The 16,630-nt window shown below is 37.6% G+C and overlaps 1 protein-coding gene and 1 pseudogene across 1 annotated transcript in view; one reads left to right on the top strand and one right to left on the bottom strand.

Moving 5' to 3' along the window:
- Nucleotides 1-16,630, bottom strand: part of LOC143847303 (agamous-like MADS-box protein MADS4) — a 29,064-nt gene that overhangs the window by 1,165 nt on the left and 11,269 nt on the right. The window contains exons 2-7 of the mRNA XM_077356095.1: nt 10,975-11,053; nt 4,570-4,631; nt 2,095-2,194; nt 1,628-1,669; nt 1,500-1,541; nt 581-720 (exon numbers count right to left, since the gene is read on the bottom strand). Coding sequence (XP_077212210.1) covers nt 581-720; nt 1,500-1,541; nt 1,628-1,669; nt 2,095-2,194; nt 4,570-4,631; nt 10,975-11,053 — 465 coding nt within the window. The remainder of the gene's footprint in view (nt 1-580; nt 721-1,499; nt 1,542-1,627; nt 1,670-2,094; nt 2,195-4,569; nt 4,632-10,974; nt 11,054-16,630) is intronic.
- Nucleotides 5,453-6,487, top strand: LOC143845849 (AP2/ERF and B3 domain-containing transcription factor At1g50680 pseudogene; annotated as a pseudogene).

Consider the following 16,630-nt stretch of genomic DNA (forward strand, 5'->3'; position numbering starts at 1 on the left):
CATCATTATGGTGTATAATCTATTGGCCTATGTTCATTCTGCGTCAAGGTCTGAAATGTTGAAGCAGTATTTTGAGGATTTTGAGTCACAATGGACGTCATGTGTTATTATACACCAATTATTGTCTATGATCTTTGGATATCAGGATGCTTCTAATTCTGGCCTAAAAATTATTGATCATCTTAAAAGTAGTAATAAAAAGATAAGAGGAATGACAGATGCAAGTAAAGCCAAAATAAGAAGATTAGGGAAGTTATTCCTCTTACAAAAAGATGGCTGTTTTTTTTTGTTTTCTTTTTACAGTTTTCTAGTAAGTTATTAAATGGTAATACAATTCTAAAAAACACTACTTGACAACAATCAGATTTTGAAATCAGACTGCTTGTGGAATGAGGGTACCACCACTAGTAAGAATTGAGCATCAAATGGTGTCCCCATGTGATAGCAAACTGGTTGTGTTTTTAGAATTCTATTGCGGCACATATTTCATGTTAAGTATTAGACCAGATCATTTTTCACACATTTTTCTCTGTTGGAACAAAAATAAGCTCAAAATAGGAATAGATATACGAATTCTTACCCGATTTGGAGGGTGGGTTCACACTCTAATGGATGGAAGAATCCATCACCTTGTTGTTGGGCCGATTGTCGGCTGTAACCCACAGCATGTGCAGTGTGCTCCCATGCTTGCTGTGCATTTTCATGGCTTCCTTCCTCCAACTGCACATTCCAAAGAGGAGCTTAGTATTAATTTTTTGAAAAATCCTTTATGAAGTTTTACGAGTTAAAGCAGAAATTATCCCTGTATGAAGAATCCAGCCCAAATTAGGTTGTGTTTAGCAACCATTCTGGGCTTGGCTTTTGTCATACTCTCTACAAGGAGAAAGAATAAAAACCCAAGAAATAAAAAAAAAAAACTTGGGAAGACCCCGTTTGGCAAAATGAGACATGTGATCCAGATTGTGCTGTTTTGCAATTCCCCAAAAGGGTATTAAAGGATGATTTTCGGAACGAATCTAAGGCCCTGTTAGTTTTAGAATATGATAACCGATTGGCATTCCAAAACCTATTATTGGACCCTAACTTAATTTTGAGTCCAATAATAGGTTTTGGAGAACAGGGCCTTAGCTTGACTTTTGACGATTCTCATTCTCCAGCTTCTGCCTGTTTCGTCCGTGAAAGAAAAAGCGGGGCTGTGAGAAAATTTGCACTAACTGGGCCCATCTTGGATTCCCCATCCTCACAAAATCCTTATGTTCAGATGAACATAAGTTACCACCTTGAATGTAAAGGCCCGAATCAATCAAGTGGGCCCACATTTTCGTCAAAGACCTATTATTTGTACGGAAGAATCTTCCTTCCTAAATAGAAACAATGTATTAAAAATAGCAAGAGTTTAAAATCCAGGAGGGCAATAAGAAACATAGAAGGACAAGGCTAATTAGTAGCTCTACTTTCCATATTAGTAACAACGACAGTGATTTCCGAAATTTACATACCCTTCTTTTCAGGGTCTTGTTAGCTTCGCAAAGCATTTGTTCCTGCAAATTAAGAACACGGTGAAAGGAGAGGGAAAAAATAAAAGAGTGGTTATCAAGAAAACATTACTCTGTCTTCATTTTCATACCCTTCTTTGAAGATCTGTAAGCTGATCGAGCATGCATTGGGTCTGCCAAAAGATCGAGAAACCAAGGTAAGAGGTCTTTACTCTTCAAATAATCATGTATCTTTGCTTTATTACTGAAACTTATACTTAGAATCAGATATCAGAAAAACCAAGGTAAGATTTCTACATGTTAAAGTATAAAAGATAACTCTTCAAATAATGATGTATCTTTGCTTTACTACTGAAACTTATACTTAGAATCAGATATCAGTTCTGTTCGTTTTTTATTTGAGAATTGATTTTGAGTCCAAAACTGATTATTAGACTAAAAATTGCATGTAGTTTGCTATTGATATGGATGTATTTTAAGAGATTATTGCACTCAAAATTGTTTTTAAATTGTTATTGGTATAATTTCTTCATTGGAATGAGAGAACAGAGATTTATTGTTCTACCTTAATGAATTTAATTTAAATAGAGGTAAGTACCCGTGTTGATCTGATCTGCTTCAATGACATGTCCAACTGCCTTTCAAGTTGCTCTAGTTCCTTGCCACTCAGTGGGCCCAAGTCCTCACCCAGAAGATTCCTATAGTCACCATTGTTAGAGACATTACTGATGATATTTTCATATACGTTTTCGATGAAATCATAATCGGTTTTATTGGACTCAAATTTAAACATAATTTTAAGTCCAATAATCGATTTGGCAGTCACAATTGGTTGCCATAATCTTGAGTCCCTCTTTGTTTCAAATTGTGACGACTGATGGTTGGCACCAAACCGATTATCGGACTCCGAATCAATGGCCCCAAACTGATTATCGGACTCCGAATCAAATTGATTCGGAGTCCGATAATCAGTTTGTGGCCAACCATTGGTTGCCTGGACCTTAGGGCATGTTTGGCAGCCAGGAATTTATTTTCATAATAAATCGGGCATCTTCAAGTGTGAAGACCTAGAAAATCAGGAAACAAGATCCCGGAAACAGCTGTTTCCATGATGAGAAGTTGATAAAAATCGGAAGCAAAAAAATTTGCTCAAAACCGGATCAACATTTTCCTGGTTTTTAGCAACTCCTCATCATGGAGACAGCCGTTTCAGGGTTTTGGTTTCCTAATTTTCAGGGACTTCACACTTGAAGATGCGATTTATCATGAAAACAAATTCCTCACAGCCAAACTTGCCCTTAATTAACAAGTAGTAAACAAATAATATAGTTGTCAGGTAACTCATGTCTCAGCAAGGAAAAAAGGGGTTCAAGAAACAAACAAAAAGGAGAAGATTCCAATGGGGGAATTGTTACTGCGTTCAACAACTTTAGCATACTAGAGAACATTGAGCAAAACAAGATCCAGTGTTCGATTTTCTGAGTGCTGATAATGGCCAAACTATCAAGATAGACAATGTTGATACTCAAAGCTCAAAAGACGGTGGCTATGCTATACTCGAAGAAGAAGGAATAGAAAGTGAGGACATTGAATCAGAGCACTACTCTGACACTGAAGAGGTTCCCTCCTCTTCAGAATCCACCTCAGAAAAAGGAAGACGATCCAACAACCACAAAAGGTCCCACAGAATATAAAAAAAAGAATGTGTCCTAGGCAGATGAATGTAATCTAGTCTACCTGATCCCAAATGAGCAAGAAGTTCAAATGAATCATGGCAGGAAGTTCACAAGAAAAATGGGCCAAGACGCTTAGAAGGAGTCCAACATACCCCCTATCAAATTAGATGATTATGTAATTCACAAGTATTGGGCATTTAGATCTCTTAGGCTTAGTGTTTGTCGCTCAAATGTGCTGAGCCTTGGTTAACCCTCTCTCGCATGTTCCAAGTTAGGGATGGTTTTGTGGCTATTATTATATTGTCTTTCTCATTATTAAATAAACCGGCAGGGGTCCCAGCGAAACCCCAGCTTACCCATAAAAAAAATAAAAATAATATAGCTTGAAAAACCTTGTTTTTAAGCCTTCGCTTTATTTAAAGCTCGTTTCCTGTAAATGGGATGTTAAGGTAGTTTCATTGCACATCACTTATACTGAACATGTGGTTCTATGGCATAGCATGAACAGGTGTCGATGAAAGAAAAACTTCCATAACGCTATCTGAATAGTCCAATGGAGGGAGTGAAACGGTTTTTTTTTGGAATGACGTGTGAAACAGTTTGATTAAGCTGATAAAATGAGAATAATTTTATTTCCTAAGCCAGGTTGATTACCATGAACTTTAATGAATGCTTATATAGAGTACTTAAGAGGTAAACATAGAAAGAGATAATGATAAGAAAGGGATAAAAATTGAAGAATCCCAACTTAGCCTAGTTCCCTCATCTAGCACCTAAACAATCCAACGCTGATCTGATGCTCTGGAAGGGAGAAGATCTGAATTTTCATATTTTTAGCCAACCAAATCGATTTTTTCTTTTTCTTTGATTTGTGGACACGGGCATGAGTGTCCCGTGTCGACAGGGACAAGGAGTGTTGGACATGGCAAACCCCCAAAATTTAGAAACGGGGACACGGCTAAAATGAAAAGTATATATAATCATGATTTATGGATATGGATTAGTGTGTTGAGTTTCGAAATGGAGACGACTTTCCTGACACAGAATGTCACACTTGAGTACTTGACACAGCACAAAAACAGAATGTCATACTTGCCACAGTAAAAAAATGTGTCCACATGCCCACATTAAGCCTAATACTTCTAGCAATATATTTAGAAGTGTCCAGAGGAGTGTCGACACGTGTTGACATGCATGTTGTGCCGGACACGGCAGGACACGTGTGTCGGTGATAACTTTAAAGTGTCGGCTAAATCATAGCTTTTTTTGCTTGCTAAGGATGAAATTGTTTTTCACCACTCTAACAGATAGAGATACTCAAATTCATACTAAACTCCATTATCAACAACATCTTGGCATTGTGATTCCTATAAATCATCAAATTTTAAGTGATTCACCTTTGGTTCCGTTGTAGAGTCTCAACGCGTGCTTTAAGTTTCAAATACTCCTGGTAGCTGCTCTGCTTAAATCAACTAATAGAGATGATTAGTATGAGTAGAAGCAATTTTGTTTCGCTGAATAAGCATTGCAATTTACACAATATAAAGCTTAAGATCTCAACTTTTCCATTTACATCACTTCATTGCCAATCTCAACAGCAGAGATGAAGAAATTTAACAATGTTTATGGGACATGCTGAAATGTTGCTCTCAATCTATGCCGCCCCGAGTAGCGTATTTAAAATGATAATACAGTAGTTGAACTAGATGATTAGTCTTGATGCGGACATACATTGAAATATAGCGTGAGTGAATAGACCAGATTTTTTCCTCACTATTACACTGCATCAATTGCTAAAATATTAACCTATTTGAACGATGTTCTTGTGTTTCTGAGAAAAGCTACGGTGCCCATTCCAGATATGCTCACATTGAAGAAATTAAACCATGTTAAACATGAAAATTGATATGCCAAACACACACACACACACACACACACACACATTAAAAAAAAATGAATTAGAGGTATAATGACTATAGTCTACCAACAGACTTACGTACAGTTCTGTTTTCCTCCTAGTGATGAGCCCTAGAACAAAAATATCATCTATTTTTCTAGACATGCAGTTAATAGATTATCTCATCTTATGCGTGCAATATTGATATTAATCCATTATGTCTCTTCATTGAAATTTATATCTTTAAATCTGCTGATAAAATTCCTACATTTTTCTATCCTAAGAGATCAATTGTAGAAATAATGTTTTTTTCTTTGTTTCTCTATTATGATTTCTTCGTTTTCTTTCTTATTAGGATTTCAGTTGACGAAGAGACTGTAAGTATGATTTTACATGGTCCAACTACGACAACAACAGAAGGTTCTGATTCAAACAGCAGCGGCTACCCAGGTCTGCCGAACAAATGCCAAAGAATGGAAAACTCATCAACTTCGTCGAGATTCAAAGGTGTAGTCTTGCAACAAAACGGTAACTGGGGAGCACAAATTTACGCAAACCAGCAGCGATTATGGCTAGGGACATTTAAATCCGAGAAGTCGGCAGCGATGGCTTACGACAGTGCAGCTATCAAACTTCGAAATGGAGACTCCCACCGCAACTTCCCTTGGACAAACCTTACCATTCAAGAACCAAACTTCCAAAATCTTTACCCCACTGAAGCAGTGCTAAACATGATCAAGGATGGCTCGTATGATTCTAAGTTCACGGAGTTTGTTAGAACCCAATCTTCAAAGATGGTACATGACTTAGGTTTCGACTTGGAAAGGGGTAGTGTTGATGGAGGGGTCTTTTATCAGCAGCTCTTCCAGAAGGAGCTTACGCCGAGTGATGTTGGGAAGCTTAATAGGCTAGTGATCCCCAAAAAGTTTGCGGTCAAATACTTCCCTCAAGTTTCAGAAGGAGATGATGGGAGTAATTGCATTGAGGGCACTCAGCTTGTGTTCTTTGACAAGGGGCTGCGATCATGGAAGTTCCGGTATTGCTATTGGAAGAGTAGCCAAAGCTTTGTGTTTACAAGAGGTTGGAATCGTTTTGTGAAGGAGAAGAAGCTGAAATCAAAAGACGTTGTAACCTTCTACAAATGTGAGTATAAACAAGAATTTAAGGAAGTGGAAGCGTTTTGTATGATTGATGTTACTTCTCATTGTGGTGGCAGCGGAGACACTGGTTTTGTTGGAGATTTTAGTGCTGGAGGGAAGTTGGAGCTGCAACTTAGTTTGGGAGGGTGGTTTGGATGTGGATTAGATGAGGGGGAGAAAGAGGGGGAGGAGGAGGAGGAGGAGGAGGAAGAGGCAATGGTTGTGCCACCATTGGGATTCAAAAAAGTTGTTAGATTGTTCGGCGTACAGATAAGTTAATGAGAAGAAGGTAGCTAAGTGTAGAGTTTTTAGGAGTTTTTGTTTTCAGAGAGGTAAGCTTTTGTGAAGATATCTGCAACTTGTTCATTTGATTTGCAAAACCTCAAATTGATCTCCTCGTTTGCCACGGCTTCATGAATAAAATGATGATTTATAGAGATGTGCTTTGTACAATTATAAAATAATAGGTTTTTGGCAATTGCAATGGTAGACTTATTATCGCAGAAAATTGTTGTTGCTTTTTCTTGGTGATGGCCATAATCTTCAAGTATTCATCTTTACCAAATCACCTGACTTGCATCGCTTGATGCTACCGCGCATTCTGCTTCTATTGATAACTAAGCAACACTGCTTTGTATCTTTGACGACCATGAGAAAGCACATGATCCACGATATAACACATACCCTGAAGTATTTTTTATATCATCTATTGATCTTGCCCAATCACTATTTGTAAATCTGACTAACTTTGCTTCTTCAGATGAGTTGTACCATGATCCAAAACCAATTGTTCCCTGCAAGTATCTCAAAATTCATTTAGCAACACCAAAATGAAGTTGAGTGGGATTTTGCATGTATCTTGAGACCAAGCATGCCTCATACATGATTTCAGGCCTTGTTGTAGTAAGATACAACAAACTTCCAACCAAGCATCTATACATTTTTCCATCCATCTTTCTGTACTTTTTTTTACTCAAAATTTTCATTTGTCACTAAAGGTGTATTGACGGACTTACAACCCAGCATTATGAATTTTTTGAGCAAATTTTCAACTTGCTTTTATGTGAAATAAATATGCCATCTTTCTTTTGGTCTGCTTCAATTTTGAGAAAATACTGTATTAAGCCCAAGTTAATTATATCATATGTTTTCATCATATCTTTCTTGAACTGTTGTATCAGCTGTTCATTATTACCAGTGAAAATAAGCTCATTAGCGTATAATGCCATTATACGAATGCTAGTCATACATTGTCTTTTTATATACAGGGTCGGCTCACTTGTGATTCTTTGAAATCTATTGCTCATGAAATACGCATGAATCTAACTTACCAAGCTTGGGTGCTTGCTTTTGGCCGTATAAGACCTTTTTTCAACTTGTACACCTTATGTCCTTTCCTTTTAAATCCTCATGGCTGTTCAACATAAATTTCGACATCCAAAACTCTGTTTAGAAAAGCAAATTTAACTTCCAATTGATAAATTAGTCATTTCATTTGTGTTGCCAAAGCTATAATAATTCAATACATGGTTGTTGTGAGTTGCCCTTTGACACAAGACGGGCTTTTTGTCTTTGTACGGTACCATTAGGATTCATTTTGCACTTGTAATTTCATTTGACACCGATAATATCCCTTCCTAGAGGACGACCTACTAACTCCCATATATTATTTTTCTCAATAACATCAATTTCTTCTTTCATTGCTTTCACCAATGTTTCTTTCTTAACTGTTTCATCAAAGTTATCTGGTTCAGCCACACAAAAATTTCATCCTTGATAGATATTACTTAATCTTCTCATCTTCTATGAGAGTGGGGCTCTCTGGAGAAGATTCCTCATGAATTCTTGGAGATGCAAGTGTAGTAGCATGATATCTATTTACAACTCTTGGTATTGATTCCTCTTCCTTTAGCATGACAGATGTCTTTTGTACATCCTTCTTATTCCAGTTCCAGGGTGCATTTTCATCAAGAACAATAACTATACTAACTATTAATTTTCCAGTGTCTAGATTGTATGAGCAATAACCCTTTGAGTTTGAACTGTACCCAACAAAAATACATCTCACCCTTTCCTCATCCATTTTTTGTCTTTTTCAAAAGGAATGTGAACATAGCTAATGCAACCAAAGTTTTCTAAAATGATTTTTAGTCCAATCCAAAGGAGTTTTATTTTGATCAACTTGTGTAGCAGATCTATTAAGTGAATAAACAGTTGTATTTACAGCTTCTGCTAAAAAGGCATAGGCATAGCTTCCTCATTTAATATGCCTGTTGTCATTTCCATAATTTTCAAGTTCTTGTGTTCGATAACCCTATTTTGTTGTGGGATATATGAAATTGCTAACTAATGATTAATTCATTAAGCTTCAAGAAACTTTTTAAAATCTTCTGAAGTATACTCTCCACCTTTATCACTCCTTAGTGTATTAATGATATTCCTACTTTGTTTCTCAGCACAAGCTTTGAATTTTTGGAATATCAACATGTTTTCTTAAAAAATAAAGAAGTAAACCCAAGCTAATCTTGTGAAATCATCATTAAAAGTAATGAAATACCTGTTTTGATCAAAAGACATTGTTTGCATTAGCCCACAGATATCAGTATGCACCAGCTCGGATGGTGATTTGGCTATCTATGCCTTTCTTATAAGAAAAGTAGTATGATGTTGTTTTCCAAAAATATACCCTTCACAAACATCAGTATCACTTCTAAGCTTCAATCTATCCTTGCTAGTTTATATGACAATATCTTTTATGCCAAAGCCAAGTTTCCATCAACATACGCTTTCAAAGCAAGCTCTATTCCATATTCAAGTGTAAGAGCAAAATTTTTATGCTTTTCCATATTTTTACTCTTGCCAAAACTTGATTCTTTCTCTTATCATAAAAAATAATATCTGTATCATCTCTAAAATGAATTGAATATCATTGCTGAGTCAGATTAGGAGGATGTAAAACATCATGGATATACTGATTTCCTTGTTTAGTGTTAATGGCAACCATACCTTTTCCTTGAGCCTCAATCATAGCTTCATTTCTCATCTATACTTGTGACTTTATGGAGGCATCTATATCAAGAAAGATTTTTTTTATTCCTTGTCATATGATTGTTAGAGCCACTATTCAAATACCAAACATCACAATTCTTTTCCTTAGCAACTTGAAATGCAAAAAATAAAACTTACTCTTTTTCCCTTTTTCAGCAACATTTGCTTGAATCTTTTCGAAGTACAATCTTTTTGTTCATGCTAAATTGTTTGCCATTAAAGCTATTTGGTTTTTCACGATGCCAAAAAAAATTTGAAATATGTCTAGGCTTTTTATAAATATCACACAAATTTTGAGAAGTTCTAGAATGATTGCTTTTCTCAGAATAGTGTTTAGAATTTTGAGAAGTTCTAAAATCATCACCTTTCACAGAATAGTTTCTATTCCTCCCCCCTGAAATTTGATTATCTTCCTTGTCGTCTAGCGTTTTTTCCATCTAACTTAACATCTTTTCTTTTGTCACCTGTTTGTACTTTCATAGAAGAAACTTTGAAGCTAGTTGTTAGCATTGTCTTAAAAGCGCCCTCAATTGATTTATTAGTATGGCGATTCATTCTATGGTCATCTGCTTCAAGAGAACCCATCAATTCACTAAAAGTCAAAGATGAAAGATATTTTGCTTCTTCTATAACCCTAACAATAGTCATATTTAGCGTGTATGCTAATGAGATTTTTTCAACAATTTTGATAAAAAAATATCCTCTCAATATGATCGCATCCGATTTACTATTTCTACAACTTCATAAAAGTATTCCTTCATGCTTTTAGTATCTTTCATATGAAGATTTTCTAACTATCTACAAAGAAAGTGAATCCTAACCATTTTTACCTTATCATTACCCCTGAGTTCACTTTTGAGAAGATCCCATACTTCTTTGGCATTTGTTGCTCCAATAATTCTTGGAAAAATAGCTCTGGAAAAATAGCTCCAGAGATGATGGTTGAACGAAGAAAATGGCTTTGGCATCCCAGTTTTTGTGTTACTCCATTTAATCATCTTCTACTGAATTAGCGCACCCATTTCCCACCAAATCTCAGATTTCTTGAGATAGGAATAAGGTCTTCATCTTAATGCTCTAAAAATCATGATTTTCTCCTCCAAAGTTTGGCATGGAAGGTTGAGAAATATTGAGGCTTCCACTATTGATTGCCATGATTTAGCACCTTCAGCAGTCCCATGTTTTGACTTTCCTAGCCACTTTGTTAAAGTAAAATGGGCTGCAAGTGCAGAGCTCAGGAAAGGAGGAAGAGAAAACTAAAATTCTGAAATTTTCTGATTCTTTTCCTTTTTACTTAATCCTCAAATGAAGGCATACAACTTTTTTATATAGATTCGACGTACATACCTTTCATAGCACTCTTAAATGTAAAACATCGTTTCCAAGTCTTGCTACATTTCCTAGACTTCGACTTATCATTTTCCATATTTATCATTTCATTGACAAAGTTATTTCCCAACTTACCATCTACACATCTTGGTCATTTCGTAGGCATAGTCGATTACTAAACATTTCCAGGGCTTAGACTTTTGAACTTACAAGACACTCTACAAAAAACTAGAAATATCTAAAAAAACATTAACTCTTAACATATTTCCCAAGAAACTGGCAATATCTAGAATGAAAACTCTAAAAAGGATATTAACTTTCAACAGTCATGTGACCTTGATTGGTGGCATCGTGCTCAAGAAATGTAACACAAGAAGTTGATTACTTACCTGCGTCTCCCTTGTTGTTACAACAGTTTCTGGTGCTCCGTAGTTGCACTTCTGATATCTCTCAAGCGTCTTGAACATGCTGTAAATGAAATATTAGGAATTCATTTAGATGTAGATAATTTAGGATTGTTTACAAAGTTTCAGAACTCAAAATTAATTTTAAGCTTACGTTACATCCCATAGCTAGCCTTATGTATGGATATTTGCATGGAGAGAGAGAGAGAGAGAATATAAAACCAAAATTATTGCGTCTTGGTTTCTTAAAGTTATAGGTGGCATGAAAATTAACCAAAGATTGATCTCAAATACGAAATATTTGAACAATAAGGCTTAAGCTTTTTAGTGGAGGCCTTCTGATATAGCTAAACCATCATGTAAATTGTAAATGTTTCTATCGTTGGACTTATGAGCATTAAATTTTTTATTTTGAAAATTAACAGAAATTTTATTGAAAAAAAGAGGGTGACAAGATGTCCCAGTACAAGGGTGTAATTAGCTATACAGCAAAGCTAAGCCTGCAGAGAGGCCAGAGAATCAGAAAAGATTACATTAGTTGACATTAAGTTGACACCCTCTTTTGCCAACGTGTCTGCCGAGGAGTTTGCAGTTCTCCTTCGATGTGTAAGTATAGGACGAATGGTCCTTATGAGGTCCCGGATTTCATCTATGATGTTATGTAATATCCATGGCCCTCCACTGTTGTTAGTCGCCCAGGCTATGACATTGGAGGAGTCCCCCTCCACCACTAAAGGCCCTAAGTAGTGGGAGAGATACCATTGGAGTCCAAAAAGAAGACCCCTGGCCTCGACTTCATTCGAGTCGCAAATCCCTCGGGGCCCGGAGTATGACATTATAATTCTCCCAAAGGATTCGCGAATCAAACCCCCAAAACCTGCTGGTCCAGGGTTGCCTTGAGAGCTTCCATCGAAGTTAAGTTTGAGCCATCCCTCTCCAGGCGCGACCCATATCGGTCTTATTTCCCTCCGAGGCGGCCTCTCATGCGCCATCACATGCCAATTTTTCAAAGCCAGGCCAGTAGAATAAGGGATTCTTCCGTTCGCCTTTGCCCAGGAGATAAATCTTATTTCCAGAGCAATATGTGTCCAATGCGCTTCTCGTTGAATATGCGGTTGTTTCGTTCCTTCCAAATGAACCATGTAATGGCTATCGGTAGGGGTTTCCATAATTCTTCACCTATGCAATGATGGAAGGCCCCCCTCCAATTAAGGATTACTTCGGATATTCGCCCCTGCAAAACCCATTGAACTCCGAAAGCCCGGAAAATAGCATTCCATATATGAGTTGAGAAAGAGCAGTTGATGAAGATGTGATCTATAGACTCCTCCTCGATACCGCATAAGGCACATCTACTGGCGAGGTGAAAAGAGCGCCTTTTCAATCGGTCACATGTATTGAAACACCTATGGGTAACCGTCCAGGCGAAAGCCAAGATCCTAGGCGGAATTGATTGGCGCCAAAAGGTTTGATATTGAGATTCAGCCCCTACCTCATTGTTCAACTGCTGGAAAAATGAACGAACAGTGAATTCACCTTCCGACTCCGGTTGCCAGACGATTGAATCCTCGGGATGCCTGGAGAAGTAACAGCCCTCCAATAATTGAAGAAGAGAAGTGTAGTTATTGATCTCCTCTTCTTTCAGGTTTCTCCGTAGCTTTACTTCCCACACCAAACTTCCAGCCCCTGTCCTTCTATCCATGTTGTCTTGCACAGAGACTTGGTTATTACTGGTCAGCCTAACTGAGTCTGGCAATCTATCCATGAGATTTTGCGTCCCAATCCAGAGGTCTTGCCAAAATCGAACATTCGCCCCCTGTCCCACTTTGAAACGAATCAGAGGCAAGAAATGGTTTTTCACAGAACTTATAGATTTCCAGACCCCCGATCCTTTGCCGCGCGGTGGATCCCTACATATCCAATCACCCCACCCCTTGCCATACTTGCTCCCTATAATGTTTCACCACAACGCATCTTTTTCCGAGCCGAAACGCCACAGCCATTTTCCCAACAGCGATTTATTTCTTAATCTCAGCTTCCCAATCCCAAGTCCACCATTTCTTTTTGACCTGCAAACCGTATCCCAATTGAGTAGGTGTTCGAGTTTTTTGTCGCCTTCCAAACCTTCCCAAAGGAAATCCCTTTGCATTTTCTTTATTTTCCTTGCAATCGCAGCTGGAATCTTGAATAATGACATGTAGTAAACCAGCATATTTGCCAACGCAGCCTTGATCAAAGAAATTCTCCTGCCGAACGACAAATATTTCTTCTTCCACGATGCCAGTTTCTTTTCGATCCTTTCCACCACCGGATTCCATTGCGATTTTGTCGGGATTCCAAATCCCAACGGGAGCCCTAGGTGGGAAGTTGGCAGTGAAGATGCCACGCAACCCAGTACTTTGGCATGTCTCACTAAGCGGCCATAGTCGACGTTGATCCCCGCTAGTGTACTCTTGTACACGTTAATTTTCAGGCCTGTACAGATCTCGAGCCATCTGAATATGAGCTTAGTGTTGAAGACATGCGATACATTGTTCGGAAGGAGAACAAGCGTATCGTCCGCAAATTGCAGATGAGATACAACCCGGGAGTTCGCAGCAACTTTTAGCCCCTCGATGTACCCCTTTTCGACAGCCTTCACAAACAGGCTATTCAAAGCTTCAGCAACTATGATAAACAAATACGGCGAGAGTGGGTCCCCTTGTCGAATGCCCCTAGATGAATTAAAAAAGCCTTCCGGTGATCCGTTGATAAGTAAGGAGAGAGTGGCCGAAGCTACAAAAGCAGTCATCCATTTCCTCCATTTTAAACCAAACCCCATGCGCTCCATAATGTAGTCAAGGACACCCCAGTCCACATGGTCATACGCCTTTTCAATATCCACCTTAAACATAAGCCCGCTGCCTCCTTCGCGCTTCGTTGAATCGAGGGTTTCATTTGCTGTCAGTACTCCATCCAGAATTTGCCTCTTATTCACGAAGGCCCCTTGGAATCTTGATATAACCTTGCCATCACCGTTTTAAGCCTTCCAGCCAACACTTTTGCTAGGATCTTATAGACCCCATGGACCATGCTGATTGGTCGATAATCTTTAATCTCTGCGGCCTCGTCAATTTTCGGAATTAGTGAAATGAATGTTGTGTTGATGGCTAGGTTCAGAATCCCTCTCTCATGGAACTCAGTAAAGAATGTAAGAATTTCCGTTTTAAAAGTGTCCCAATGTTACACATAGAAAGCCATGGGGAAGCCGTCAGGGCCCGGCGCTTTGTCTTTCCTCAAGGATTTCAACGCCACTTCAATCTTCTCAAGAGAAAGGGTCTCTCCAGCCATCTTCCCCGATCCCCTGATATCCTTTGAAAATTAAGACCCGCAAGCTTTGGCCGCCATCTGACCTGTGAGGAGTACAAATTTTGGTACTACTTCACAATGTAGTTTCCAATGGCATCCTTCTCCTCCAGTAGGCTTCCATTCACCGAAACACAATTTATTGTGTTGACCCTTGTACGCATAGACGCCATCCGGTGAAAACACTTGGTATTCTTATGAGCATTAAATGCTAATGTTCTAATGTCAAATCTGGTTGCCTTTTCTTTTAATTTATCTTGTTTGAATAAAGTTTTAAAAATCAATAACGATTGCAACGTCTGATAACACAGAGAATTGGCTATATACAATTTTTTTAACTTTCATGCCTTAGTGCAACGTCTTTGGAAGGTGTTAAATATTTAGAGGCCTACTAGCTGCATGGGAATCTGTTATGTTAAATAAAAAAAGCAAGAATATCCTTTTTCGTGACACCTACGCAAGACAAAAAAAGAAGAGAGCAAGAATCTTAAGAAATGTCAAAAACACTCTGTGAAATGACTGAATCGTCAGTCATTTTTATTGTTGTCTACATTTTCTGAACCAAATCTTATTTAGAATTCGTCCCTTTTTTACTTGGGACAGTCCCAAGTCAAAAATATACTAGAGGAGGCTGTCCCAAGTCAAAAAAAAAGAAAAGAAACATTTAAAATTTAAAGCTTTTAATATATTTTTATGTTTTCACGTAAATATCAATTTCCATTAAAAAATATGAAAACGTTGAATCTGAGTGGATCGTGGGCAAAGTGGGCCCAGAAAGGGGGCCCACATGTGGTAGTCACCAAGGGTATCAGATGTATTTTTGGCCACAATGATAGGGTTTGTTTTGACCCTAGGGAAGAATTTTCTCAGCAGGGAAATCATGGAGGAGCATCAAGTTAATTTTTCTTTTGAGATAAACATTATCCCAAAATTGAAAATAGTCCTTGGCAAAAGAGAAGGAGATTCTGACTTTGGTACACTCCAAAGAGATGCCACATATAGAGGCTAGCTCTATTAAGTTTTTTTATCCTAGAATTTAGCTACATAATGTATTAGGAATTACGAAAGTTTCTAGATAGCCTACTTTCAATTTAATTAGAAGAACGGTTTCATTGGGACTTTTTTTTATTCTCTTCACTGTATGTTCGATGTAATCCCACAGGTCCCTTGGTTTTTATTTTGATTTTCTTCAAGATTCAATAGAAAAGATACAAGAAGAAGAAAAGGAGTCTCCATATTGCAGAAAATTCCAAATTTGTGAGTTGCTTGCTGATTTTTTTCTCTGTTCTCAATATTTTGTAGTTTCTATTAATGTTTTGTGGAGTTGATTTGAATTGCAAACCATAACCCTAAAGCTCCTGTAAATCCAAACCACGAGGGTGTTGTCTACTGATTTGGGAGTTTGATATTTTTTAAGTTAAGAGATTGTGATTTGCTAGGAGAGATAAGCTAATAGCACTGTTACATGGATTCTTCTAAATGGGCGAAGAATCCGTGTCGGAAATGTCTCGGATTTCGATACTTCAAGATTCTCTGTGACATTTCTAGATCTCTTTTATCTGTTGTTTCTGAATACTACTACCACTACTTTACAATTATCATATGTTTTGAGTTTTAACCATCCTAATATTAAGTTTCTTATATGGAAATAAAATATTATATCTACTTAACCCGGTCCACCTTTGTGTTTGTTCCCGTAGTATGGTCCTAAAGATGTGTTCCTGTAGGGAGATAACAGAAGAGGTAGATAGACATCAAGCGCAGAGGAACATCTCTCAGGAGGCGAGGAATCACGTTCCAGTTCTAGTTTCGACCACCTCTATTTTGAATGTGCCGCTTCTGCCTACTAGCCAGTTGAAGTTCCTAATACGTTTGTAATAGAAGGGGGAAGAAATAATAAGTCATTAAAATATTTAATATGACTTGTTATAATCATATTCTAGGCAAACAAAATAAAATCTAAGAATTGATTAAAACAATTTAGTGAATCCCCGAATCGTTCATTTTGAGGTTTGCCGAATCCGACACTCGATACCCATGTCCAATTCCGACACTCGTATCCGTACTGATGCAACATAGGCTTAAGAGCCACTTGTTCGTCTAAGCCAAGAGCTACCATTTTTCTTGATTGCAGATCAAAATCACAACTTACACCCAAATATAAATTTTTGGATCAAATAGTACTAGAGCCAGTAGATTATTCACCATCCAAACTTGATTTTGGATCAAGACGTATCAAAGCAGGTTCTTCTATCAACCCAGGACCGTAAACAATGATAAATACTAGTGTTTCATG

This window comes from Tasmannia lanceolata, unplaced genomic scaffold (assembly GCF_043159265.1).
Source record: "Tasmannia lanceolata isolate RefF3 unplaced genomic scaffold, GAP_Taslan_0.1 ptg000015l, whole genome shotgun sequence".
Lineage (NCBI taxonomy): Eukaryota > Viridiplantae > Streptophyta > Magnoliopsida > Canellales > Winteraceae > Tasmannia > Tasmannia lanceolata.